The following is a 25,744-nucleotide window of genomic DNA, read 5'->3' as shown; positions in this document are numbered from 1 at the left end:
TGGTTTTAAAATATTTCATGGGGGAAAAAAATATTTCATGGATGCTCTGTGGTGGGCATTAGCATTAGCACTTTATACAAAGATCATCCCACTTGGAACCTATTCCAGTATATTGACCTACAGATTATTACCACAGGTCTCGTCCCCAACTTCCAATTCTTTTTCTCCAGACCCTTAACCAGTCACCCAGCCCACACAACACTGTCCATGAATCCATATATAGTTTCCTCTTGGGCCACTTCTTACACAAAAAAGTGAATGATTAGGAGCTCTGTTGGGTGGATATGCCCTTACCAGTATCTTTCAAGGTTACCTAAGTAAGGCTGTAATGTAGCTGCTTTCCACTTTCCTTTTGAACTCACATATCAAGCCAACCCATCTATGAACCCAGCTTGAGTTTTCCTCTTCTGTCAAGTAACTGGTCATAAGTCTCCCCCATGTGGTCATAGGTATGAAATGACAAAGAAGGCTCTAATACAACTGCAGTGGATGCCATATGGGTCTAGGATACCTATTCTGCACTCACCTTTGACTGCTGTACATTTTCATGCTCAGCCTTGAATACTTCCATCCTATGATGGATTAATGCTGGGCCCAACCAACCTTATGATGTGGTGAGTTTGACAGAACCCACTCATAATGGGGTGGTTTTAGCTGCATGGTTATTTGGTGTCTCCAGTTCAGGTGTTCCATCTCTCTCTATTGGAACACAGTAGCACACCAGGATACCTCTCCACACATCACCCCCCCCCCCCAAATAAAAAGGTACGTAATTCTCTGCTCCCAGTGCCATGGCAGAACCTCAGGATCCTGCATTTGGATCTCCTACTGGGACATGCCAGAAACTCCACATTGCATTGTTCCCTGCCACCAATAACTAATACCACCTGCTAGGCCAGTGATGGCAAACCTTTTGAGCTCGGCGTGTCAGCATTTTGAAAAACCCTAACTTAACTCTGGTGCCGTGTCTCATATAGAAAATTTTTGATATTTGCAACCATAGTAAAACAGACATATTTTTGATATTATCTTATATATTTAAATGCCATTTAACAAAGAAAAATCAACCAAAAAAATGAGTTCGCGTGTCACCTCTGACACAGGTGTCATAGGTTCACCATCACTGTGCTAGGCCATATAGTCCAGGCAGGAGAGCTACTTGCATCACAGCTTTTACCTATTACAGAAGCTTCCTGTTCTGAGCTCTTATCAAAGCTGCAGTCTTCCAAATCACCCAATATTTAGGCCAGAGCAGTATTTCTAGGTGTGGAGTATGCTGCTTCCAGAACCTAAAGTCCCAACAGTGTCCTGCTTTCTGAATGGTTGAAGGTGCAAGTTGCATTAATTGTCTTTTGTTTTTGGAAAGGATGCACAAAGGCACTACTGACTACTGGACCCTAAAAATGTGATGGATGTAACCAGTACATGAATTTTGAGGTTTACCTACATAATGTTGATGTAATGGAACAACGTAAACATTATCCAGGGTGTCTAAGTGGTCTTGATGTCTTTGGACTATGAGAAGTAACATAGCCTTCAGGCAAAACTGTATCTTTGTTACACCTAAATGTGAAATATGTCTGATCTTCTGATAGGGACAGAGAAGAACACACTCATCAAGTCATTAGCCACCTACCACATCCAGCACAGAGGCTGTTACCAGAGCTACTACTTAGTTTAGTTTGCAGTAGTATTATCCTGTTATCTTCCAGGATCCTTCCAATTTCTGCAGGAATCATGCTGGTAACAGATTTTGGGGACCACCGCTTTGCCTAAAAGTGGCACCAATCCTCTGCTATCTGGATGTGATATTTTCTGATCTTGGTAGGTATGGGGTTAGTTTCAGAGGGTTCTGGGTGGCCTTTCCTATTGTGATTGCTAAACCTACAGGTCAGGGACTCAGTGTGAGAGTAGTGTTAACTGCCCAGAATGTCAATGCCAATTATTCAGTTAGGGACCGGGGAAATGACCACCAAACAGGTCCCCCCTTGCATATGCAGATACGCATCCCGTGTGTATGTGAGGCCCTGGGGATCCTGTGGGCCTTTCTGTTCAGGGTCTGGAGGAAAACAATTAGAAGCTGGGGACGAGATCTGTAGTAGATATGTATGGGTCAACTGTCCTCGCACTTCCCAAAGTCATCTCATGATCTGAATGGCTGCCCTAGCTCCTCTGTGGTCCGTATTATACCTTCAAAGGCTGTTACACCAAACCCTGAGGAAAACGCCTGGCCCACACCTCCGCGATTACCCCCGCAGCAACGCCACGCCAGGACGGTCATTGTGCCCAGGGTGTCCCAGCAGGCTGCCCGGAACCAGAGGAGCTCCGGCAGTGCGGCACACATGGTAGGCAGACTCCCCGGGCCCCAGGACCAGGTGTGGGGGCCACTGCAGCCTCGCCCTTGGGGGGGTTCCCGCGCCAAGAGCCTCAATTGAGAATTCAGATCAGAAGGAGACCCGGACCCCGCGCAGAGCCTACCGGGAGTAACGCTCTCCCGCTTCTCCCAATAGGAGCTCGGAGAGACCTCGCCGCGTCCTCGGGGCCAATGGGAGAGAGCCATCGGTGTTGCTGGGCGGGCCCGGGAGTCCCAGCCCCGCCCGCGACCCGATGCGCACGCGCGCTCCCCTCCCGCCCTTCCCGTCGCGCACGCGCACTCGCCGTAGGTCCCTCTGAGCTGTCGGGGGCGCGCGGGGTGGCGGCGGCGCTTGAGGTGCTGCCCGCGATCGTGCCCGTGCCCGTGCCCGTGCCCGCGCCCGCGGCGGTGCGGAGCCGCTCGGGCCGCGCCCCTGCCCTGCTGTCCGCGCTGCCCTCCGGGCCGATGCGGGTCGCTGGGCTGAGGGGAGCGACGTAGCCTCCGTCCGCGCCGCCGCTCGGACCCCGGCCCGACCCTGATCCCGGACCCGCCCGGGCTCGAGCCGGCCTGGCAGTCGCGGGGCGCGTCCGGAGCAGGCGAGGGGGCCATGGCCGACCGCGGGTGCCCGCTGCAGCCGATGCCGCTGCCCGCTGAGGTGCGGGAGAGCCTGGCCGAACTGGAGCTGGAGCTGTCGGAAGGTGAGCGGCCCTGCGCGGGGCTCCGCCCGGCTCTCACCTCCGACCCGAGACCCCCGCCATGCTTCTCACACCGGACACCCTGCCCCGCCCCTCACCCCCGACCGGGGACCCCGCCCCTCACCCCCCGACCTGGGACCCCCGCCATGCTTCTCACACCGGACACCCCGCCCCGACCCGGGACCCCCGCCATGCTTCTCACACCCGGACACCCCGCCCCTCACCCCCGACCCGGGACCCCGGCCATGCTTCTCACACCGGACACCCCGCCCCGCCCCTCACCCCCGACCGGGGACCCCCGCCATGCTTCTCACACCCGGACACCCTGCCCCGCACCTCACCCCCGACCGGGGACCCCGCCCCTCACCCCCCGACCTGGGACCCCCGCCATGCTTCTCACACCGGACACCCTGCCCCGCCCCTCACCCCCGACCCGGGACCCCCGCCATGCTTCTCACACCGGACACCCTGCCCCGCCCCTCACCCCCTACCTGGGACCCCCGCCATGCTTCTCACACCCGGACACCCCGCCCCTCACCCCCGACCCGGGACCCCCGCCATGCTTCTCACACCGGACACCCCGCTCCTCACCCCCAACCTGGGACCCCCGCCATGCTTCTCACACCGGACACCCTGCCCCGCTCCTCACCCCCAACCTGGGACCCCCGCCATGCTTCTCACACCGGACACCCCGCTCCTCACCCCCAACCTGGGACCCCCGCCATGCTTCTCACACCGGACACCCCGCCCCTCACCCCCGACCCGGGACCCCCGCCATGCTTCTCACACCGGACACCCTGCCCCGCCCCTCACCCCCGACCCGGGACCCCCGCCTCGCCGGGCCGTCACCCGGGGAGCTTGCCTGGTCCCTCACACCGGGATCTTCGGGTCCCCGGGCCCCTCCGGTTTCTCGCACCTTTGGGGGCCCAGCGGGTTGCCGGGGTGGGCTGTTTGACCTCTGGCGCGCAACCCGGACAGGAGGGACTGCTCTGCAGGCGGTGGTGGTCCGCCCGAGGCGGCGGGGCCGGGCTTCACGCGCGTGCGTGGCTGTACCCAGGCACCTGCCTCCGGCTGGGAGCCCATTTCCGTGTGCGTGCCTCAGTTTCCTCCCCTGGAAAGTGGGTTAGAACGGCATCTCCCTCTACGGAGGCACTTAAAACGAGGTTGTTGGCCCGTTAATAGAATTTTCAGAAATTAAAAAAAGTTCCATAAGTGGTGTTTTGCTTGTTAAAAAGACTGGAGTGATTCGGCTTCAGTGGCGGCGGGTGGCATTAGCCATCTAGGTTACTGCTCCCCAAACCTGTGTCCTGATTGTCCTGTCTGATGTCGTTGCTTGAAGAAGAGCACCTCATATCTGACTTTGTTTCTGAAACTTAAGTGCATCTTCAGCTTTTAGAATCCTTCAAAGTTCATAGCCTTAATATTCTTACTTTAGGTTTCAGGTGATATGTTTCGTGGTGGTTGGGCTAGTGAATTCTTACTACCATCTAATAAATACGCACTGGCTTGTACTCACTCATTCAATCCTGCCAACCTTAGGGAGGTAGGTGCTATTGTTGTCTTTGTTTCATAGATAATACAACACCTACCTACTGGCAATTGTTTTGAATTCAACATGCAAATTTTTAAAGTTCTGTGGTATGGGACACATTTTTTTTTTTTTTTTTTTATTGGAAGTGCAGTAAGAAATGGGTAGATTTGAGAATTCTTGGTGATTAGATGCTTTTGGGAAGTCTGAAAAACTCCAATTAGAAATGGTTCTGTCAGGAACGATTTGTCTTGAATTTGTTATAGCTTTTCTTTTTTGGGTTAATCCTCATCTGAGGATATTTTTCTATTGATTTTTTTAGCAAGAGTGGAAGAGAGAGGGAAAGTCAGAGAGAAACATCAATGTGAGAGAAACACACCAATCGGTTGCCTCCTGCACCAGGGCCTGGGCCAGGGAGGAGCCTGCTTGACTGGAATCGAACCCGGGATCCTTCAGTCTGGAGGGCGATGCTCTATCCACTGAGCAAAACAGGCTAGAGCTTGTTACAGCTTTTTACCAGGGAAAATCATGTCACTGCAGTTTAGATTTTATGCATTTGAAATATATTTTTGCAGATTGCTCCTAATTTTTGTGCCCATGTATTCGTTATTCTCTAATTGTGTGTGTGTGTGTGTGTGTGTGTGTGTGTATTTGAGTACTTTCTAGGAGTTGACGGTTAGGTAAGATTAGATCCTTTCCTCAAAGCACTTCATAATTTGTGTGACAGAACACACACAAAGTACTTCAGTGAAAGAAATGCCTCTTGTCTAATGAATCTATTTATACTTTTGTCATTTTAGACATATGTGGATGATTTATACATACGTATATATAAGTGGAAAGGAACCTGGAAATGTAGCTTACGCTGAGAAAGGGGTGAACGAGGTGTTAAAGGGAAGGGACAGCCCAGTGAAGCTGCAGCCAAGGCGAGAGGAGCCCTGGCTTCTGTCCCAGCTCTTCACTGGCCTGACACCTTTCTTTTGGCCCAAATAGGTCAGTGATTACTTGGATACAGTCATGCTTGGCCTTGCTCCCAGGTGCTTCCACACCTTTGATGCTGGCTTCTTTAGTTTGTGTTGTGATTGTTGTTGACATGGGGCCTCTCTATTGTACTTAAAGATGCTTTGCGATAGGGACTGTGACTTAGGGAGATTTTTGGCATCTTCACACAGTGTCTGGTAAGTGTCCCTGAATCTCCACTGCATTATAACATCTCTTAATTTGGATTTGATCATCTGTAAAAGGAGGTGAACACCTGCCATATTGATGTCCTATAGTTCTTACGAAGATTTAGTCAGATAGTTTATGTGGAAGTTCTTTGAAACTGGTAAGCTTTTATTTATATAATTCAAGGAAGGTGTTAGTAATGAAGCACAGTCCTAAAGCAACGGAAGTTAGTTTCATTGTCATTATTTTTTTTTCATTGTCATTATTTTAATATTTTGATCACATAAAAGTAAAAAGTGGGATTCACTTTGTCCTGTGCCACCTCCTTCCCCCAATTCTTTTGGGGGGGAGATAAACTTCTAATTCAGAATAAAGTAATGTCAAATAAGATAACTTCACAGTACTCACATTTGTTTGAATGAGATATTGCTTAAAAGTTAGAGTCGAGGCAGGCCTGCATGGCTCAGTGGTTGAGTGTCGACCTATGAATCAGGAGGTCATGGTTCCGTTCTTGGTCAAGACATATGCCTGGGTTGTGGACTCAATCCCTAGTGTCAGGTGTGCAGGAGGCAGCTGATTAATGATTCTCATCATTGATGTTTCTATCTCTCTCTCCCTCTCCCTTCCTCTCTGAAATCAATAATAATATACTTTTTTTTGTGTGTGTGGAGGGGGCTATCCTAGGTATTCTAGAATATTTGCCAGCATTCTTTTAAAAAATATATTTTATTGATTTTTTATAGAAAGGAAGGGAGAAGGATAGAGAGTTAGAAACATCGATGAGAGAAAAACATCGATCAGCTGTCTCCTGCACACCCCCTACTGGGGATGTGCCCACAACCAAGGTACATGCCCTTGACCGGAATCGAACCTGGGACCCTTCAGTCCACAGGCCGACGCTCTATCCCAGGGGTGGGCAAACTTGAGTTCTTAAACTGGACTGGAGGGCCGGAACAAAAGCATGGATGGAGTGTTTGTGTGAACTAATATAAATTCAAAGTCAACATCATTACATAAAAGGGTACGGTCCTTTTTTTCTTTTAGTTTTATTCATTTCAAATGGGCCGGATCCGGCCTGCGGGCCGTAGTTTGCCCACGGCTGCTCTATCCACTGAGCCAAACTGGTTAGGGCAATAATATACTTTTTTAAAAAGTTACAGTTGACACTGCTTGGCAGATTGGAGAGAATAGGAAACTTAACAGACAAAATGCTGCCTACATGGAAGCTGATGATTGATTGGTATCTGAACAATCTGGAAAATCCTGCACTACTTCCCCTCAACCTGTACATCAACAGTGACTAGTTGAAAGTATGTTCCTGCCTTTATTATAACTCATATGTGGCCTTGTTCTTCAACATCCTCACTGGATTCTTGTCATCCACCGTTGTCATTGGGGAAGGGTCTGGTCTTAGAATGCACTGATTTCTATCCATAGGGCAGGTTTGCTGACTTTTGTTACGGATTCTGAAGAAAAAAAAGCAAAGCTGTGGTCTTGCTCCCTAACTTTCCTTCTTAACTTAGGAGTCTACCTCAAATTAAGATGAGGATGAAGGGTGAAGCTGCACAGAACCCCACTCTTCCCCAGACCCTCCCCCTCCCCCCATGAACATACTCAGAAGAATTCATGTATGTGGCTCTTTGAAGCATATTAGGATGTCCTTGGATGAAAATGAGGTTATTAGAAGTATAACCTGACTTTTTAGGGGGAAAAAAAAAAAGAGTTCCCAAATAATGGGCTTTACTATCAAATTACCTTAGATATACCACAACTAATTTTGGTACTGTGCAGTGTCTTGGGGCTATTGCTTCTAAACTGTTTTTAAAATGTGGACAATGGTGCAAGATTTGTTTTTTGGTTTAGTGGCCTGCTGTGGTTTAGAGAGGAAATCCCTACACAATAGGCTACATTTGTCCCACTCCTGTTTCTTTATTCTGGTTATTATCGGTTCCCTAGCTTTAACTTTAGTTTTTGTTTTCCTGCATTCTGATAATACTGGAGCCCCAGACTGTATAGTGTCAAAGGAAAAGGGGAAAAGCTCTGTGTGTGGGTGTAGAGGAAAGGATTTCTTTCACGAAGCTTTTACTCCTATTGAAATGTCTTTAATTTCTAAAATTTGTGATATAATTCTTAGTTTTCCAAATGACAGACTGACATTACCTTCACATCAATAAACTTTTGCTGTGCTTCCTAAATATTTTGTGGTAAATTAAAGTTCTTGAGTCTAAACTCTATTCACCTATGTCAAAGCCCAGCCCAAGTGCCTTCTTATTTTGAGCCTTTCCTGATCATCATCTCTCATGTAGTTACTTTCTTGAAATTTCTCACCAAACTTGCTCCCTCTTTTGGAGTTCTTGCCTTTTTTTTGGTATTTGTTATTTATATAATATATTCATTTATCCAGTAATGATTGCAAACCTGCTGGGTGTTAGGTAATGGTTTGGCTGTCAAAGGTCTGGTTTAGCTCTGCTTCTCCATTGATCATAAGGCTTTGCAAAATGTTGTATTAAAAAAGTATTGCAGATACACATTGCAGAGAAACGAAACATTTCTAAGGAAAGATAGAGTACAGTGAGTCTCCCTCTTACCCCTGGCCTCTATGCAGAGGCAGTGGCCTCCAGTATTTATTTCTTGTGTTTCTTTCCAGACATAATCTGCCAGTGGTTCACAAACTATGGTTCACAAACCTCTGGGGGTCCCTGAGATCCTTTCTGGGGCCTGTGAGACAAAACTATTTTCAAAATAATTCTAAGATGTCATTTCTGTTTTCCCTGTGTTTATATTGATGGTACAAAAGCAAAGATTGGTAAAACTGCTTGTACCTTAGCACGAATTGTGATATTATAATGATAAATACGTGTTATTATATATCTGTCCAAACTTATAGAATGTATAACACCAAGAGTGAACCGTATGGACTGTGGATAATCATGATGTGTCAATGTAGTTTATCAATTGTAACAAATGTACTATTCTAGTGGGGAATGTTGATAATGGGGGAGACTATGCATATTTGGGGGTAAGGGATATATATGGGAACTCTCTGTACCTTGCCCTCAATTTTGCTGTGAACCTTAAACCTCTCTTAAAAAAATAAAGTTTTAATTTAAAAAAGTAAAACACATGCCCTGACCGGTTTGGCTGAGTGGATAGAGCGTCGGCCTGCGGACTGAAGGGTCCCAGGTTCGATTCCGGTCAGGGGCATGTACTTTGGTTGCGGGCGCATCCCCAGTGGGGGGTGTGCAGGAGGCAGCTGATTGATGTTTCTCTCTCATCGATGTTTCTGACTCTCTATCCCTCTCCCTTCCTCTCTGTAAAAATCAATAAAATATATTTAAAAAAAAAAAAAGTAAAACACAAGAAAAAAACACCAACCTTCTGGAAAATCTGTAAGCCCAGATGATATCACTGACAAATTTTATCAAACATTTAAGAAAGGAATAAAGCCAATTTATATAGTCTCTCCTATATATTCAGCTTTTAAACTTTTTATTATTATGAGGTAAAGACAGTGAAAGTCAGCTTTTTTTTTTTTTTAATATATTGTATTGATTTTTTACAGAGAGGAAGGGAGAAGGATAGAGTTAGAAACATCGAAGAGAGAGAAACATCGATCAGCTGCCTCCTGCACACTCCTGACTGGGGATGTGCCCGCAACCAAGGTACATGTCCTTGACCGGAATCAAACCTGGGACCCTTGAGTCCGCAGGCCAACGCTCTATCCACTGAGCCAAACAGGTTAGGGCTCAACTTTTAATTTAGAATAATTTTAGTCTCACAGTTGCAAAAATAGTACATAGAATTCATTTAGTTTTTTTTGCAGTACCATCTTATATAACCATAGTACATTACCCATCCATCTTCCATTTTTATTAATTACAAAGGATTATATCCTTATTGTGCTAAAAATTTTAAAGCATTTAAAAGTGTTTGAAATAAAAAGTGAAATCTGTCTCACACCTACCCAAAGCCAGATAAATAAACCACTCTTTGGGGTAACCAGTAATAGTGATTTGTTGGGCATCCCTCCAGAATATTTTCTGCATACACATAGATATACACACCTACATGTGTGTAAATATAGTTTTGTTTATTTTTACCAGTTAGATCATTTTTGTATATGCATTGTTTTTCAACTTCCTGTTTTTCTCAGTGTGATATCATTAATCCATGTGATAGCCACATCCCTGCCCCTCAAATAATGGTATTTTTTTGTTATTGTTACTCTTCACACATTTTTCCATTGATTTTTATAGAGAGTGGAAGGGAGAGAGAGGGAGAGGGAGAGAGGGAGGGAGAGAGAGAGAGAGAGAGAGAGAGAGAGAGAGAGAGGGAGAGAGAGGGAGAGAGACATCAGTGTGAGAGAGACACATTGATTGGTTGCCTCCTACACAAACCAATACCTACTGGGCGGGGAACGAACCAGAGACCCTTTGGTGCGCAGGCCCACACTCTACCACTGAGTCACACTGGCCAGGGCAATAACGGTATTTTTTTAAAAAAATCTATTCTTTATTGATTTCAGAGAGGAAGGGAGAGTGAGAGTGAGATATAGAAACATCAATGATGAGAATCATTGATCGGCTGTCTCCTGCATGCCCTCTACTGGGGATTGAGCCCGAAACCCGGGCATATGCCAGACAATAATGGTATTTTTTACGGGCCAACAGTATTCTGTAGCAATTAGGTATGCCAGCATCTTTACTTCTTTCTTCCTTCTTCCCTTCCCTTCCCGCCCCCCCCCCCCTCCCCTCTCCTTCCCTTCCCTCCCCTTCCCTTCCATTCCCTTCCCCCCTCTTCCTCCTTCCTCTTCTCTCCTCCTCCCTCCTCATCTCTCCTCCTCCCTCCTCCTCTTTCTTCCTCCCTCCTCCTCTCTCCTCATTCTTCTTCTTCCTCTTCCTCTTCCTCTTCCTCTTCCTCTTCCTCTTCCTCTTCCTCTTCCTCTTCTCCTTCTTCTCCTTCTTCTCCTTCTTCTCCTTCTTCTCCTTCTTCTCCTTCTTCTCCTTCTTCTCCTTCTTCTCCTTCTTCTCCTTCTTCTCCTTCTTCTTCTTCTTCAAGTTTTCTCCCATTATTTGCTATTACATATACTAGTAGTGTTCACTGCCTGCCCTTGTTTCTGTGACCTTGAGGAGTTCTTGAGCTTTCAAGAGTAGGTTTTGGAAATTATGTTGATGGGTTTGGGGCTTTTGGTGATATTTATAGTTCTCTGTTGGTATTTGTAGGGTACTGGTTCCCTTGATATACCAAAGTCCGCAGATGCTCAAGTCCCTTTTATAAAATGGTGCAGTGTTTGTATATAACCTACACACATTCTCCCATATACTTGCAGTCATCTCTAGATTACTTATAATACCTAATAACATGTAAATGCTGTGTAAATACTTTTTATACTGTATTATTTAGGGAATAATGACAAGGTAAAAAAGTATACATAGTCAATATAGATGCAACCATCATAGACCTAACTACATAGTGCACAGTAGCAACCACATAATTTTTTTGAATATTTTCGATTAGCTGTTGGTTGAATCTGCGGATGTGGAACCCATGGATATGGAGGATTTGGGATTTTGTATTTGGGATTTTGCATTTGTAATTCCGAGTGAGCTTGGTTTGTGACAGTGGAGGTCAGCCTGAGGCCACACATTGTATCCCTACTTAGAGCAGTGATTTTCAACCTTTTTCATCTCATGGCACACATACATTACTTACTAAAATCCTGCAGCACACCAAAAAATACGTTTTTTGCCAATGTGACAAAAGAAAGATATAAAGTAATAAAAATTATTTTTTGAAGAGAGGAAGGGAGAGGGAGAGAGAAACATAGAGATGTGAAAGCAAAACACCAATCGGTTGCCTTCCGAATGCTCCCTACCAGGGATGGAGCCATCAACCTGAGCATATGCCCTGACTTGGGAATCTAACTGACAACCTTTTGCTGCGCAGGATGACACCCAACTAACTGAGCCACACAGGCTAGGGAAAAAGGAGTAATTTTGATTCGTTCATACTGGATGGCTATTGTTGTGTTAGCTGTTGTCATTTTTAAAAATTTGACAGTCTAAGGGAAAAGAGGTCAGTGCCCTGATTAGTCAGGTATTGCATTTAAAAACAATTCTTGCGCATACCAGTTGAAAATCACCGACCTGGGGGACTAATAAAAACAGCTGTTATCCCTCAGACTACCAGAGAAGCTAGTTGTGAGGTGGGCCCTGGTGTTTTTCCAGAGTCCCCCAGGTGCCTGGGAGCTATGGATGTTGGGTCAGGATTACCGCAGATCTGTGGTGTATTAGGGAACTTGGCTCTGCTGTTGGCCAGAAAACTTGGATTCAGGTCCCTTTTCTAATAGCTTATTACAGTCATGCACTGCTTAACAACTGGGACCCATTCTGATAAATGTGTCATGTGATTTTGTCCTTGTGAGATCATCACAGAGTGTGCTTACACATGCCTAGATGGTATACCCTACCACACCTAGGCTGTGTGGTACCGCTTATTGCTCCTAGGCTACAAGCCTGTACAGCCTGTTCTGTACGAAACAGCATGAGATTAAATCAGACACAAGAGAAATGATGCAATTAAGAGATGGTAAATATGAGATGTATGAGACTGCTTATTGGCTATTGTTTTACAGTAAACTTTTTCTTTGTAAGTAGAAAACAGAACAGCTTCACTATCCCCCCAAATTCTCTAGTCCCTCTTTGTAGTCAGCCTTTCCTTCACTCCCATCCCCTGGCAATCCCACTGTCTGTTCTCTGTCTTATAGTTTTATCTTTTCCAGAATGTCATGTAAGTGGTATTTTGAGCCTGGCTTCTTTCACTTAGCAATATGCATATAAGATCTATCTAAATTATTCTATGTATGAATAGTTTGTTCCTTTTTATTGCTAAATAGTATTTCATTGTGTGGGTGTGTCATGGTTTGTTTATCCAATCACCAGTTGAAGGACATTAGTGTTTCCAGTTTTTCCATTATGAATTAATTTTTAATTACAATATTTTGGAACTTTAGAAGAAATATAATTCTTTTTCATCATTGTTTTAGGTGACATCACTCAGAAAGGATATGAAAAGAAAAAGGCAAAGCTGCTTGCACGTTACATACCACTTATTCAAGGTAAGCTCAATACACTCAAGTATTTGTATCAATTATATTGTCTCATAAAAGTTGATTTTAGAACTTAACATTGGTATGTTTCCTATTTTTCCTGTGTTTCCTATTAAGTAGAACTGGGCGAATAATGTGTCTGATATTAAATAATAAAATCCAAAGGCATAGATTATAACTTACAGCTCTGGTTTGGTATAGATCTCATTCCAAAGTAAGATTTATTTTATTTTCATGAATACATAACACGATTATTTTTATGATTATAGTAAGGAACAGTTTCTTACTTAGGTTTGAAACAAATATTGTAAAGATGTCAGTTCTTCCCACCTGAGATTGACCTGTAGAGTCAGCACATTCATCATTTCATTAGATTTTTGTGTGTGTGTATGTAGCTTAACAAGCTAATTCTAAAATTTATATACAGATTTAAAGGGCCAAGGGATTCAAAATATGCTTAAAAGAGAAGAATGAGGTGGGAAGATTTGCCCTACCAGGGTATCAAGAATGAATGTAAAGCATTCATTCATCAGTAAGAGAGCATGACTTGGTACAAAAGTGGACAGCTGGATGAACAGAGCAGAACATGGAGCCCAGGCACAGATGTGCATGTGGCGGACCAGGTTTATGGTAAAGACAGCATTGCATGTCATGATGCTGGCTCAGTTTCTTAGCATGTGTGAGACACACAACATTGGGCACAAAAATCAGTTCCAGTTTATGATAGGTCTAAACGTGAAAGGCAAATACTATAGCACTTCTAGGAGATCATAGAGGAAATTGTCACCATCTCGAGATTGGAAGGATTTCTTAAGCCACTAAAACTACCAAAAAGCTGCAACCATAAAGTAAAATATTAGTAAATTGGACTCTGTTAAAATTAAGAATTTTATTTTATCAAAAGTTACCATGAAGAGATTATAGACAAGCCACTGAATGGAAGAAGAGAAGTGTGACACAAATAACTAAAAGCAGCATTGTCCGAAAGAACTTTCTGGGATAATGGAAGTGTTCTGAGGCTATAGTGTCCACTGTACTAGCCACATAGAACTCTGAGAAGTGTGAAATATGGCTGGCTAGTAGTGGGAGATTGAATTTTTAATTTAATTTTAATTAATTTAAAAGTAACCAGAAAGTTATCCAACATAATTAAAATAGAAAGAGCCCAGTAGAAAAATGGGCTGAAGACTTGAGTAAGCATTTCTTAAGGGAACCCTAATGGTCAGCGAGTAAACGAAAGAGGCTCAACCTCAGGAGTAATCAGAAATGCCGATTAAAGCCTAACCTACGTCCGATTGTTGGAAAGGTTTCAGATGGTGGGAGTATGGACAGCTGGTGTTACCTGGTAAAGTTGAAGAAGTCATAGGTAATCAGCAATTCTCCTTCAGGTACACAAGTGCCCTCGAGAAACTTTGAATGTTTGCACTTGTGTTTGCCTGTGCACAAGAGTGTATGTTGTATCATTCAACTGCCAATAACTCCAATACTAACCAACAGAATTCATATAGGGGAAAGCTGAAGATCTACATATATCAGGAAGGATGAATGAAGCCCATAAACATATTGGGGAGTGGGGGTTAAAAGAAGCAACTGCAAAGGAAAATAGGCAGTAGAAGTTAAAAACATGCCAAACTGCACTATTTTGGAACCTTTAAGTAGTTGGTAAAGAAGACAAGGAAGTAGTTTTCATTGAAGTCAGCATGCTGCTTCATTGTGGAGTGAGACTGCAGGGTATCCTGAGGCACTTGAGTGTTTATTTCATTTTTTCTTTTGTTTTAAATCTTTATTTCAGGCTTCTTGACTAAATTTTTTTTTCCTTTCTTTATTGATTAAGGTATTATGTATGTGTCCTTATCCCCCCATAGTCCCTCCACCTCCACCCTTAACCAATACGGTTGTTATATTGATTGTTTCCTTATAATAATTCTTAAATTGAAAACATGCTTTATGACAGCTATATCAGTGTGATATATTTTATAGTTAGCAACAAAATGAATAGTGAGGAGTCTCTTTATATTTTGACACTCATTCCTCCGAAATAAAACCAAAACAACCTCTCAGTAAAATTGGAATTTAAGGAAATGATGGAAACATTTGACAGCCCATTTGCAAACATCGACAGCTGCCTTCACACTGGGTGATCACATACTGCAGCGTTTCCATCGCATGCAGGGTGAGACAGGAATGCCCACTATGCCCATTCTTAGGCCACTTTGTTTTGTGGCCACTGCCAGTGCGGTGCAATGGGAAACAAAACAGGATAAACATCTTCAGTTATAGATGGTGTTATTTTATACCTTGAAAACTCAGGTGACTGCTTATTAACTATTAAAATTAGTAAGAGATTTGGATTTGATATAAGGCAGATATGCAAGAATCTATAGCTTTTCTCTGCAAGATTTCTGTTAATAAAAAAACCCACATTTATAATGGCAGTGAACTTTACTTGCTTATTAATACATTTATCAAGGAAGCCACAGAACCTATATTGGGGCCATAAAATTTATTTGAAAGAAATAACCAAAACACTAATATAGAAGAAACACCAATGTCCTAAATGGAAAAATGTAATATTATACAACAGGCAGTTTCCAAATTAATGTGTGAACATAATGTAGGCAGTCTGAATACCAGGAGCTGATTCCACCCTGCCCTACCCTGCCCCCCAGGCTCCTTAAAGCTTGATTGGAGACAAAAATCATACACCTATGGATGAGGACAGTGGGGGTGGGGGCGGTGAGGGCATGGGGTGGGTGGGAACCGGGTGAAGGGGAGCTATGGGGGGAAAAAAGAGGAACATCTGTAATAATTTAAACAATAAAGATTAAAGATACAAACAAACTTGATTGGAAATAATAACCCATTTGAAAGAGGAAAGTTCCGAGAGTAGCCAATACAATTTTGAAAAAGAATACAGAGAGAAAGAACTGGCCCTCAAGATGCTAAACCTGACTATGTACACTTGGTTCTTACAAAAGAAGGGTGTTGATGCAGGGGGTACAAGAAAATCAGTGAAACAGAAAGGTGTCTAGCAATGACTCAGGAGCATTCAAAGTGGGGCGGCAACAGAGCTGGGATCCTCTTCTCCATTGTTAGTGAACATAGACTTCAGAAGGACTACCACTCTAAATATGTTTGTAATTATGAGATACTATAAAATTCAGGAGAACATTTCAATAACCGTTGAGTGGAGGTTACAATATAGGAGACCTAGATGTTGGGAAGGAAAAGAAAAACTGGTATAATCGGTTCCCTAGAAATGAAAATATTTCAAAATGACTCAGCTCCCTACCACCAGCTCAGTGCAGAGCAGTGTCCCCAGTAGACCAGGGCTTCCTACAGTTCTTTTGAGGGGCTTATTAGCTGGGTGAAATGAATAGAAATTCAGATTAGAGGAAATACGAATGGGCAATAAGCATTATGTTCAACTTCAGCAGTAGATAGGGAAATGAAAATTAAAGTGAACAATTTTTCTATTCTAAAACTTTTTATAGCATCCATTGCTAACAAGGATGTGGGGAAATGATACTTTCATACATTGCTTGTGAGAGTGCGAATTGCTGTAATCTTATTGGAAAGTTACCTCTTGATATCTGTTAAAATAAAAAATATACCTACTCTGTTATCCATTAATTTCTCAATGGGTTTTGTATCTTTGTTGAATAAATGAATCTATCTGAAAGAATCAGAGTGCCCATAATTTGGAATGTAAGTCTAGGGATGTCCATTTGCATGTACATCAGTTTCCAACACACCTGTTTATAATCCACAGCACATAAAGTTCTGTGCATTCTCAACTCCAATATGAATGTAAAGTAATTTTATTCAACCACAAGAAACAAAGCCAGTAGCAATACTGGTTAGTATTGCTATGGATGCACGTGTATATGTATGTGTGTGTACATGACTGGTTAAATTCTGAAGAGCTGAACATTGATTTCCAGAGGGGTTCCCATTCTTTAGCGCTAATAACTGACACCCCAAAATGTAGCACTTGAAACCAACAGTGACAGCCTCTTTCTGCTCACATCTGCAGTTTGGCTGGGCTGGAGGGCAGCTGCATCCTATCCACAGAGCCAGAGCCTGTATACTGGGGGGCTCCCCAGTCACAGCTGTGGTGTCAGTGCTGGGAGAGTCAAGGGACCAAGCACAGGGCTCCTGTGCTGCCTCTATCCCCTTCTGTCCCCCTCTGTTCTCTCGTGTCCTCTTCTGTGTTGTCACTGAGAGGACACGTTGACACAGGTAGCGGCGGTGTCACTTTTCATGACTGGCCTCAGAAGTCATAAAACATCACTCCTGCTACAATGTGTCCGTTGGGCAGTCATTGACTACCAGGGTCCAAGGCAGGGATAGGCTGCCTCTTTTCAAGGAGCAATAAGAACTGGAGGCACCAGTAGGACTGAAATACTGCTGGCTATTTTTATGAGACATTTTGAACCAAAGGCTAAATTAAGCCGATTATTTTGATGATGCACAATTGAAGGCTTTTCTTTGTGCTGTTCTCAAATGTCAGCAAAAGAGGACTCAGACAACACCAGAGGTTTTGTTTAATGGATGCACGTGTATATGTATGTGTGTGTACATGACTGCACACTTGTACCCCATTCCTTTACTCATCACATGGTTTCCTGAGGACCAGTGTAGTCAGGGATGGTGGACATGAGAGCTGTGGGCCTGGCTATGAGTGTAGAGAGCCATCAGCAAGTTGGGTGTGGAGACATTGAGCAGGTGTCATGGGCAGAGGCAGTTGGGCCTGAGTCTGAGCACTGTGGTCTGCTGTTATCATTGTCATCTGTGCCTCTCTTCTCTTTCTCCACCAATCCACTTATTTTCTGCCTGTGTCTAAGGATGACTGGTGACACTGTCATGATTGTTTAGTGGGCTGTTTCTCACTGAGTGTACTGATACCATGGACAGTATCAGGAAAACTGACTCAGGTCATTTCAGATTCAGGAAATGTTTATGGTGCAGAAATACCCTTTCAAAGGACCTTCTCTAGAGAGTCTGCCTGAGGAGCTGCATGTGTGGTGCTTACGGGGCTCAGGATTTGGCTGTGTGATGGTCATCTTTCTTGCGAATGGGGGATGACGACACAAGCCTGGCCTGGCTGCTGTGAGGAAAGAGCTGGAAGTGGGCATTCATGGCTTCCCCTTGATCTCCTGACTTGGTCTTTGGGGTGCGAGGGCCAGCACAGGGTGCATGTGCTCAAATAATTGTTTTTGGTATAGTGTGTGCTGTTTAAAATGGGCTTTTCCACAATTGGAAAAGCAAATGGTTGACACAAGACATACGTATAAAATTGTGTTTCAGGAGTGGATGCATCCCTTCAAGCAGAGCCTAGGATCCCTGGGCCCTCACAAACCATGGCTGCAGCACCTAAGCAGCAGAAGCCACGGCCCACCAACTCACGGGATGAGCGTTTCCGGTCAGGTAGGGACCAGAGGCAGCAGACCTCTACTCTCTACTCTAAATCTTTGGGTTCTTTCTTTCTTTCTTTTCTTTTTTTTAAAAAAATAAATCTTTATTCAGATTATTACAGTTGTTCCTCTTTTTCCCCCCATAGCTCCCCTCCACCTGGATCCCACCCCACCCCCTGCCCTTAGCCCCCCTACTATCCTCGTCCATAGGTGTACGATTTTTGTCCAGTCTCTTCCCGCACCCCCCACACCCCTTTCCCCCTGAGAATTGTCAGTCCACTCCCTTTCTATGACCCTGATTCGATTCTATTCACCAGTTTATTCTGTTCGTCAGATTTTTATTCACTTGATTTTTAGATTCACTTGTTGATAGATATGTATTTGTTGTCACTTTGTTGTTCATAATTTTTATCTTTACCTTTTTCTTCTTCTTCCTCTTCTTAAAGAATACCCTTCAGCATTTCATATAATACTGGTTTGGCGGTGATGAACTCCTTTAGCTTTTTCTTATCTGTGAAGCTCTTTATCTGACCTTCAATTCTGAATGATAGCTTTGCTGGGTAGAGTAATCTTGGTTGTAGGTTCTTGGTATTCATCACTTTGAATATTTCTTGCCACTCCCTTCTGGCCTGCATAGTTTCTGTTGAGAAATCAGCTGACAATCTTATGGGTACTCCCTTGAAGGTAACTAACTGTTTTTCTCTTGCTGCTTTTAAGATTCTCTCTTTGTCTTTTGCCCTTGGCATTTTAATTATGATGTGTCTTGGTGTGGTCCTCTTTGGATTCCTTTTGTTTGGGGTTCTCTGTGCTTCCTTGACTTGTAAATCTATTTCTTTCACCAGGTAAGGGAAGTTTTCTGTCATTATTTCTTCAAATAGGTTTTCAATATCTTGCTCTCTCTCTTCTTCTGGCACCCCTATAATTCAGATGTTGGTACGCTTGAAGTTGTCCCAGAGGCTCCTTGCGCTATCTTCATATTTTTGTATTCTTTTTTCCTTTTGCTTTTCCGGTTGGGTGTTTTTTGCTTCTTCATATTTCAAATCTTTGACTTGATTCTTGGGATCTTCTGGTCTGCTGTTGGATCTCTGTATATTATTCTTTATTTCAGTTAGTGTATGCTTAATTTCTAATTGGTCATTTTTCATATCCTTGAGGGTCTCACTATATTTCTTGGAGGTTTCTAGAAGATTCTTGAGTAACCTTATAACCGTGATTTTCAACTCTATATCCAGTAGTTTGCTTTCCTCCATTTCTTTCATTTGTGACCTGTTTCTTTGTCTCCGCATTTTGGCTGCTTTCCTGTGTTGGTAGAGTGGTTTTCTGTGCTAAGTGTCCTATAGGGCCCAGTGGGTCAGCCTCCCTAATTACCTGAGGTGGACACTCTTGGTGCACCCCTTTGTGGGCTGTGTGCACAGTCTTGTTGTAGTTAAGCCTTGATTGCTGTTGGTATCATTGGGAGGAATTGACCTCCAGGCCAATTGGCTGTGAGGACCAGTTGTGTCTGCAGTGGGAGAGCTTCTGTGCTGGAGACACCCTTATGGGGCAGGACTTGCTTCAGTGGGGCTTTGGCGCTCACTGAGTCTGCCCAGGTTTTTAGGTGGAGAAAGGCCAGGCCATTCATATGCAAAAGCCTCTGCGCACAGCTTGGGTGGGGTTGTAAATTGGGTGAGGCGGGGTCTCAGGGAATCACCAGGGTGGAGCAAACCGCAATGGCTGCCAGTCTGCTCTGCCTCGGAGAGGTCCTGGGCAGCCCCGTGCAGAACAATGACCGCCGCAAGCACCTCTGCGAGAAAGCTGCCCTCACGTTCTGGCCCAATGCCAGACAGTCCGGTTTCTCTCTGTATGAGTCTGGGTCCCCAAATTCTCACCCATAACTGGAGTTCAGAGCTGTCAGGAGCTTGTATCTCCCTCCTGATTGAAAAAGACAACAGCATACCCAGCTGCCAGCCCCTTTGGCACGCGCCTCCGTACCTCCGCACTTCCACACCTCTGCACCTCCTACCGGACTCAGTGCACTTTTCTCTTTCCTTCTAGTTGTAGAATTTCCACTCAGCCAGCCTTCCCATGGTTCTGGATGATATTCGTTTTATCTTTTAGTTGTAGTTTTAATGTGGTTGTGTGCAGCAGCAAATTCAGGTGTTTACCTATGCCACCATCTTGGTTGTCTCGGTTATTTCTTTCTTACTAAAAATGTCTGCTGAAGAAATTATTTTCACTTGAATGATAGACATATGACATATGAAAAGATGCTCAACAGCACTAGTCATCAGAGAAATACAAATTAAAATTACAATGAGATATCACCTCACACCTGTCAGAATGCCTATCATCAATAAATCCACAAACTGCAAGTGTTGGCAAGGATATGGAGAAAATGGCACTGTTGTGCACTGTTGGTGGAAATGCAAAAAAATTAAAAATAGAACTACCTTATGATCCAGTGATTCTACTTCTGGGTATGTATCTGAAGAAACCCAAAACACTAATTCAGCAGAATATATACATTCCTGTGTTTATTGCAGTGTTATTTACAATAGCCAAGTTATGGAAGCAATCCCCATGTGCCCATCAGTAAATGAGTGGATAAAGAAGTGGTATAGCCGAAACCAGTTTGGCTCAGTGGATAGAGCGTCGGCCTGTGGGCTGGTGGGTCCTGGGTTCGATTCCGGTCAAGGGCATGTACCTGGGTTGCGGGCACATCCCCAGTAAGAGATGTGCAGGAGGCAGCTGATTGATGTTTCTCTCTCATCGATGTTTCTGACTCTATCTCTCTCCCTTCCTCTCTGTAAAAAATCAATAAAATATATTAAAAAAAAAGAAGTGGTGTATATTATTACTCAGCCATAAAAAAAAATGAAATCTTGTCTTTTACAACAGCATGGATGGACGTAGGGGGTATTATGCTAAGTGAAATAAGTCAGTCAGGGAAAGACAAATACCATGTGATTTCACTTATATGTGGAATCTAAAGAACAGACAAAATCAAAACATACTCATGGACACAAAGAACAGACTGATAGTTGCCGGGGGTTGGAGGTATTGGGGGACTGGGTGTAAAAGATGAAGGGATTAAGAAGTACAAAGTGGTAGAATCAAAATAGTCACAGGGATGTAAAGTATAGCACAGGGATTATAGTAACTATGTATGGTATCAGGTGGGTACTGGAAAATTCCAGGGGAACACTTTGTAATGTTTATGATTGTCTAGCTGTACCCCTGAAACTATTACAAAATAATATTGCATGTAAATTATATGAAAAATAAAATTAAAAAAAAGTTTTAAATGGCCATTTTGTTTTAAGAATATCTAGAAAGATCATTAACATTTTAAATGTTATATCAATAGGATGTGTGATGAAGGGATTTGAGAAATTTTTAATCAGATAATTTCTTACCAATTTAATATAAAAACACTTTGTTCTTTTCTTATAATCCTATATAATAAAAGCCTAATATGCAATTGACCGAACAGCAGCACAACCGGCAGAACGACTGGCCACTATGTTGCGCACTGACCACCAGGGGGCAGATGCTCAATGCAGGAACTGCCCTCAGCTGGCAGGCCCCAGGCCGGCCAAGGCGGGTGCCAGTGGGGTCCCCCCAATCGCCCTGCCAGTCACCCCACAGATCGGCCCTGATCGCCGGCCAGGCCTAGGGACCCTACCTGTGCACAAATTTCATGCACCAGGCCTCTAGTATATATATATTACATGTAGTATAAAGTTATTACACCTAGTGTAAGGACAATAATAAAAATCACCTGAAGTCTCTGAATCCCAAGACAACCGCTCTCAGTATTTCACTGAATACCATCTTCAGCCCTGGAGTCAAATATATGCACATGCATGTACGTAGTCCATGAATGGGATCACATAAAGGGTCTCGTTCCCCTTCCTGTCTTCCTTATTTCCCTGCCCCCATTCTCCCCACTATCCAGTTCCATGTAACTGCTAATGTTAATAAACTGTTTTCTGCTCTTGTGAACTTTATTCTAGTTCTGATTTTTTATTTACTTGAATATAAGACCTTTATCATAAATATGGTTTGCCAATATTTTCTTCTAAGCTTTGTCTTATCTTTGCATTCTCTTAAAGTGGCTTTTGAAGAGCAAAAGTTTTTAATTTTAATGAAGTTTAACTTATTAATTCTTTTAAGTGGATAGTGCTTTTGTTCTTATATCTAAGACATCTTTGCCTAATCCAGGGTCATAAAGATTCTCACCTGTTTTCTCCTAGAAGTTTTATCGGTTTAATGTTTTACCTTTAGGCCTATAATCTATATTTTAGTTAATATTCATATGAGTTCAAGGTATGGATCAAAGCTTATTTTTTGCATGGAGCATATAGTGTTTGTTCTTTATCTAAAAGCAGTCACACATGCACGGATGGCTCTCTTTCTGGACTCTGTTCTATTTATGGATGTATTCGTCCATCTTTATGGAAAACCAATTTCTTAATGATTATAACTTAATAATAATTGTTGAAATCAGTAGTGTTAGTTTTCCAAGTTTGTTCCTGTTTTTGACCCCATGTATGTAATGTGTCTTTCTTCCTCTGGAACTTTTAGTATTTTTCTCTTTATCACTGATTTTGAGTGATTTGATTATGATGTGTCTTGGTGTAGTTTTCTTTATGTTTATTGTGCTTTGTTGAGTTTCTTGGATCTGTTGATTTATACCTCTGTTGTGTTGATATTGTCTAGATTTTTAGTTCTGGGTTATTTTACCTGTTTTTGTTTGTTTCTAAGATACTAATCAGGTTTAAAGTGTGTGCTCATAGTCTTCTGTATCTATTGTATGGGCTCCTGGATTTGCAAGCACCTTCTCTCCCTCAAGCACCTTCTTCTACAAGAGGAATGTCCCTCTATTTTTTGATCCTTCAAGATGGTTTACTCTTTCTCTGGAAGCTTTTAGAATTGTCTTGTTGCCTTTGATGTTTGTAAATTTTATTTTAGTATGTCTAGGTGTGAATTTTTCATCTTTTTTGATTAGCATGTTATCAGCCATTTTATTGTAAGGTTTTAAAATATTTTTTCTTTTTATTTTTTTTTAATCCTCACCCAAGGATATTTTTTTCCATTGACTTTTTAGAATGAAGGGGAAAGAAAGGAGGGGGAGAGAGAAGAAAGAGAAACTTCGATGTGAGAGAGAGACATCAATTGGTTGCCTCCTGCACGTGTCCCAATAGGGGCCAGAGACAAACCTGAGAGAGAGACATCAATTGGTTGCCTCCTGCGCGTGTCCCAACAGGGGCCAGGGACAAACCTGAAACCAAGCCCTTGGTTGGTAATTGAACCTGAGATCTTTCGGTCCAAGGGCTGATGCTCTAACTGTTAAGCAAAACTGGCCAGGGCTTAAATATTTTAAAAACACCTTGTGGGAGAAAAAATGTAAATGTACGAAAGTGGTCTCATGTACTTCTTTTTTAATTATTATTATTTTTTAATCCTCATCCAAGAATATTTTTCCATTGATTTTTAGAGAGAGTGGAAGAGAGAGGGAAAGACAGAAACACATCGATTGGTTGCCTCCTGCACGAACCCTGACCACGGCCGGGAAGAAGCCTGCAACCGAAGTATGTGCCCTGATGGAACCCAGGACCCTTTGGTCCGTCGGCCTATGCTCTGTCCACTGAGACAAACTGGATAGGGCTGTTATGCACTTCTTTTTGTCCTTAGTATGTTTCTCTAGAGGAACAGGTTAAATCGTTTAGAGTAGTTTATGCTGACTACTGGAGACATATTTAAGTTCATTTGTTTGATTTTATTTTCAATTTGGGGGATTTCTTTTTTATTTAGTTTTCATTTATAAGTGTGAAAAATATTCATATGGTTCTGAAGTCAAATCTACAAACAAAGGAATATTTAAAGAAACCTAGGACAACATGTGGGACCCACGAGTAGGTACACTCAATGAAAACCATGAGACATAATTTTGCTACTTCATAACCAATATTATAAAAAGTGTTTTTACTGTTTTTTCTATGTAGATGTTCACACTGAAGCCGTGCAAGCAGCTTTGGCCAAATACAAAGAGAGGAAAATGCCTCTGCCTTCGAAAAGACGGTCTATTCTTGTGCATTCATCTGTGGAAACCTGCACCCCACCAGGTACTGATAAATCTGGGTCGGGAATGGCACACAGGTTTTTCTCATGCTTGGTGTCATAACTTCATTTCCCAATGAGTTGGAATATCCTTCTGACCTGTAGTACAGAGCTGGAAAAATGAAGATTAAAAGTATTTATATATGTGCAGTATTTTTTACCTGAAAATTTGTGGTGTACACAGTATGGCTCTTACCCAAATGGATAATTGCTTTCTACAAGATATTTTGTGTAGATTTTAGTTGTGTTTTTTTGTTTGTTTGTTTGTTTTTTTACTAAGATGCTCTTTATGTTCTTTAAGGAAGAGATGAACCTAAAATGAGTACTCAGTGAAATGCAAGGATTTCCTGGATTAAAATTTTTTAAATTATTCACTCATTTATTGTGTTGTTACCAGGCCATAAATGGGAGAGTAGAAGGCTATCTAGAGGGTTTTTTAATTTTACTTTGTTGTTATTATGATTAGAAATGAAACCTTTAAATGGAGTTTCTCTTCATCAGTGATTTTTTTTAAGCTTCCTATTAGACTATCCCACGGTGTTGGTTTAATGACTTCAGATCCATGCACTTCTGCTGCCTATTTTGTTATATAAGTTTTGAAACTGGTGACTGAAAGCCAAACACCAGATTTATAAGATAATTTAGTGGTTCTGGTAATGTTTACTTGATAAAAAAGAAAAAGTTTTTACTGTTGAAAAAAATCTTAGAAATGGCTGTCAAATTATTCTTTCTACTAAGTATAATTGTCGATACTACCCAGTTTTTGAAGAACTTTAAAATAATTGTGAAACCTATAATAAAATGCAGTCATGCAGACTTGATAGACCCTTATTCCCAGTTAATTTTATTGACTGAAGCAGTTATTTTGGGGAAGGAATTCTTTCCAGAGCTCATTCCTACCGTGCAAGCACGTCAAACTCCCAGCTGGCAGGCTGCATGCCTTGTTTATTTAACATGCTTGCGATGCAAGTGAATAGGGTAAGGCCTGGAGGTGTGGTGCAGCCTCCACAGCCCCTCACCTTAAGAGTTGTGCTCACCCTTCCCTGTGGGGTACCCAGCCATGTGAAGGTGGTGTGGGGCTTGGAGTCTCCTTTGATATTTGGGACACCACCAAGGGATGTGCTGAAGCCATTTAGGAATTGGGCCTGTCTTCACTCCCAGTGTATTGTGTCCTGAGACTAACTCCTCTGGGAGAGGCTGGGGTCATGAAGCCAGCTTTCCCAGATAGGGTCCTGTGGATTTTACAGTTGGTTGACGCAGGCCCTTCTAGATTGAGGTGACCTTTGAGATGACCCCTTGGTCACGTGTGGGCACAGCTGTGCAGTGCAGGCTGGGAGGCCCGAGTGCTAGTGTGGAAACCTGCCCTCCTTGGTG

General features: G+C 43.0%; 1 protein-coding gene across 18 annotated transcripts in view; it reads left to right on the top strand.

Moving 5' to 3' along the window:
* Positions 1 to 2,660: 2,660 nt before the first annotated feature.
* DIP2A (disco interacting protein 2 homolog A) overlaps positions 2,661 to 25,744 on the top strand; it is an 82,239-nt gene continuing 59,155 nt past the window's right edge. For 12 of the 18 annotated variants that reach the window (XR_004973949.1, XR_004973950.1, XR_004973951.1 and 9 more), the window contains exons 1-4: positions 2,661 to 3,051; positions 12,789 to 12,860; positions 18,162 to 18,281; positions 24,256 to 24,375. Coding sequence is in view for 15 of the 18 variants with exons in the window: in XM_036348671.1 (XP_036204564.1) it covers positions 2,961 to 3,051; positions 12,789 to 12,860; positions 18,162 to 18,281; positions 24,256 to 24,375 (403 nt within the window). In the remaining 3 variants the exon portion in view is untranslated. Of the gene's footprint in view, positions 3,052 to 5,376; positions 5,570 to 12,788; positions 12,861 to 18,161; positions 18,282 to 24,043; positions 24,166 to 24,255; positions 24,376 to 25,744 lie in introns of those variants that run through there. The other 6 variants (XM_036348666.1, XM_036348665.1, XM_036348674.1 and 3 more) reach the window with 5 other exon arrangements.

Source organism: Myotis myotis, unplaced genomic scaffold (assembly GCF_014108235.1).
Source record: "Myotis myotis isolate mMyoMyo1 unplaced genomic scaffold, mMyoMyo1.p scaffold_m19_p_2, whole genome shotgun sequence".
Classification (NCBI taxonomy): domain Eukaryota; kingdom Metazoa; phylum Chordata; class Mammalia; order Chiroptera; family Vespertilionidae; genus Myotis; species Myotis myotis.
This window is presented reverse-complemented; position numbering and strand designations above follow the sequence as displayed.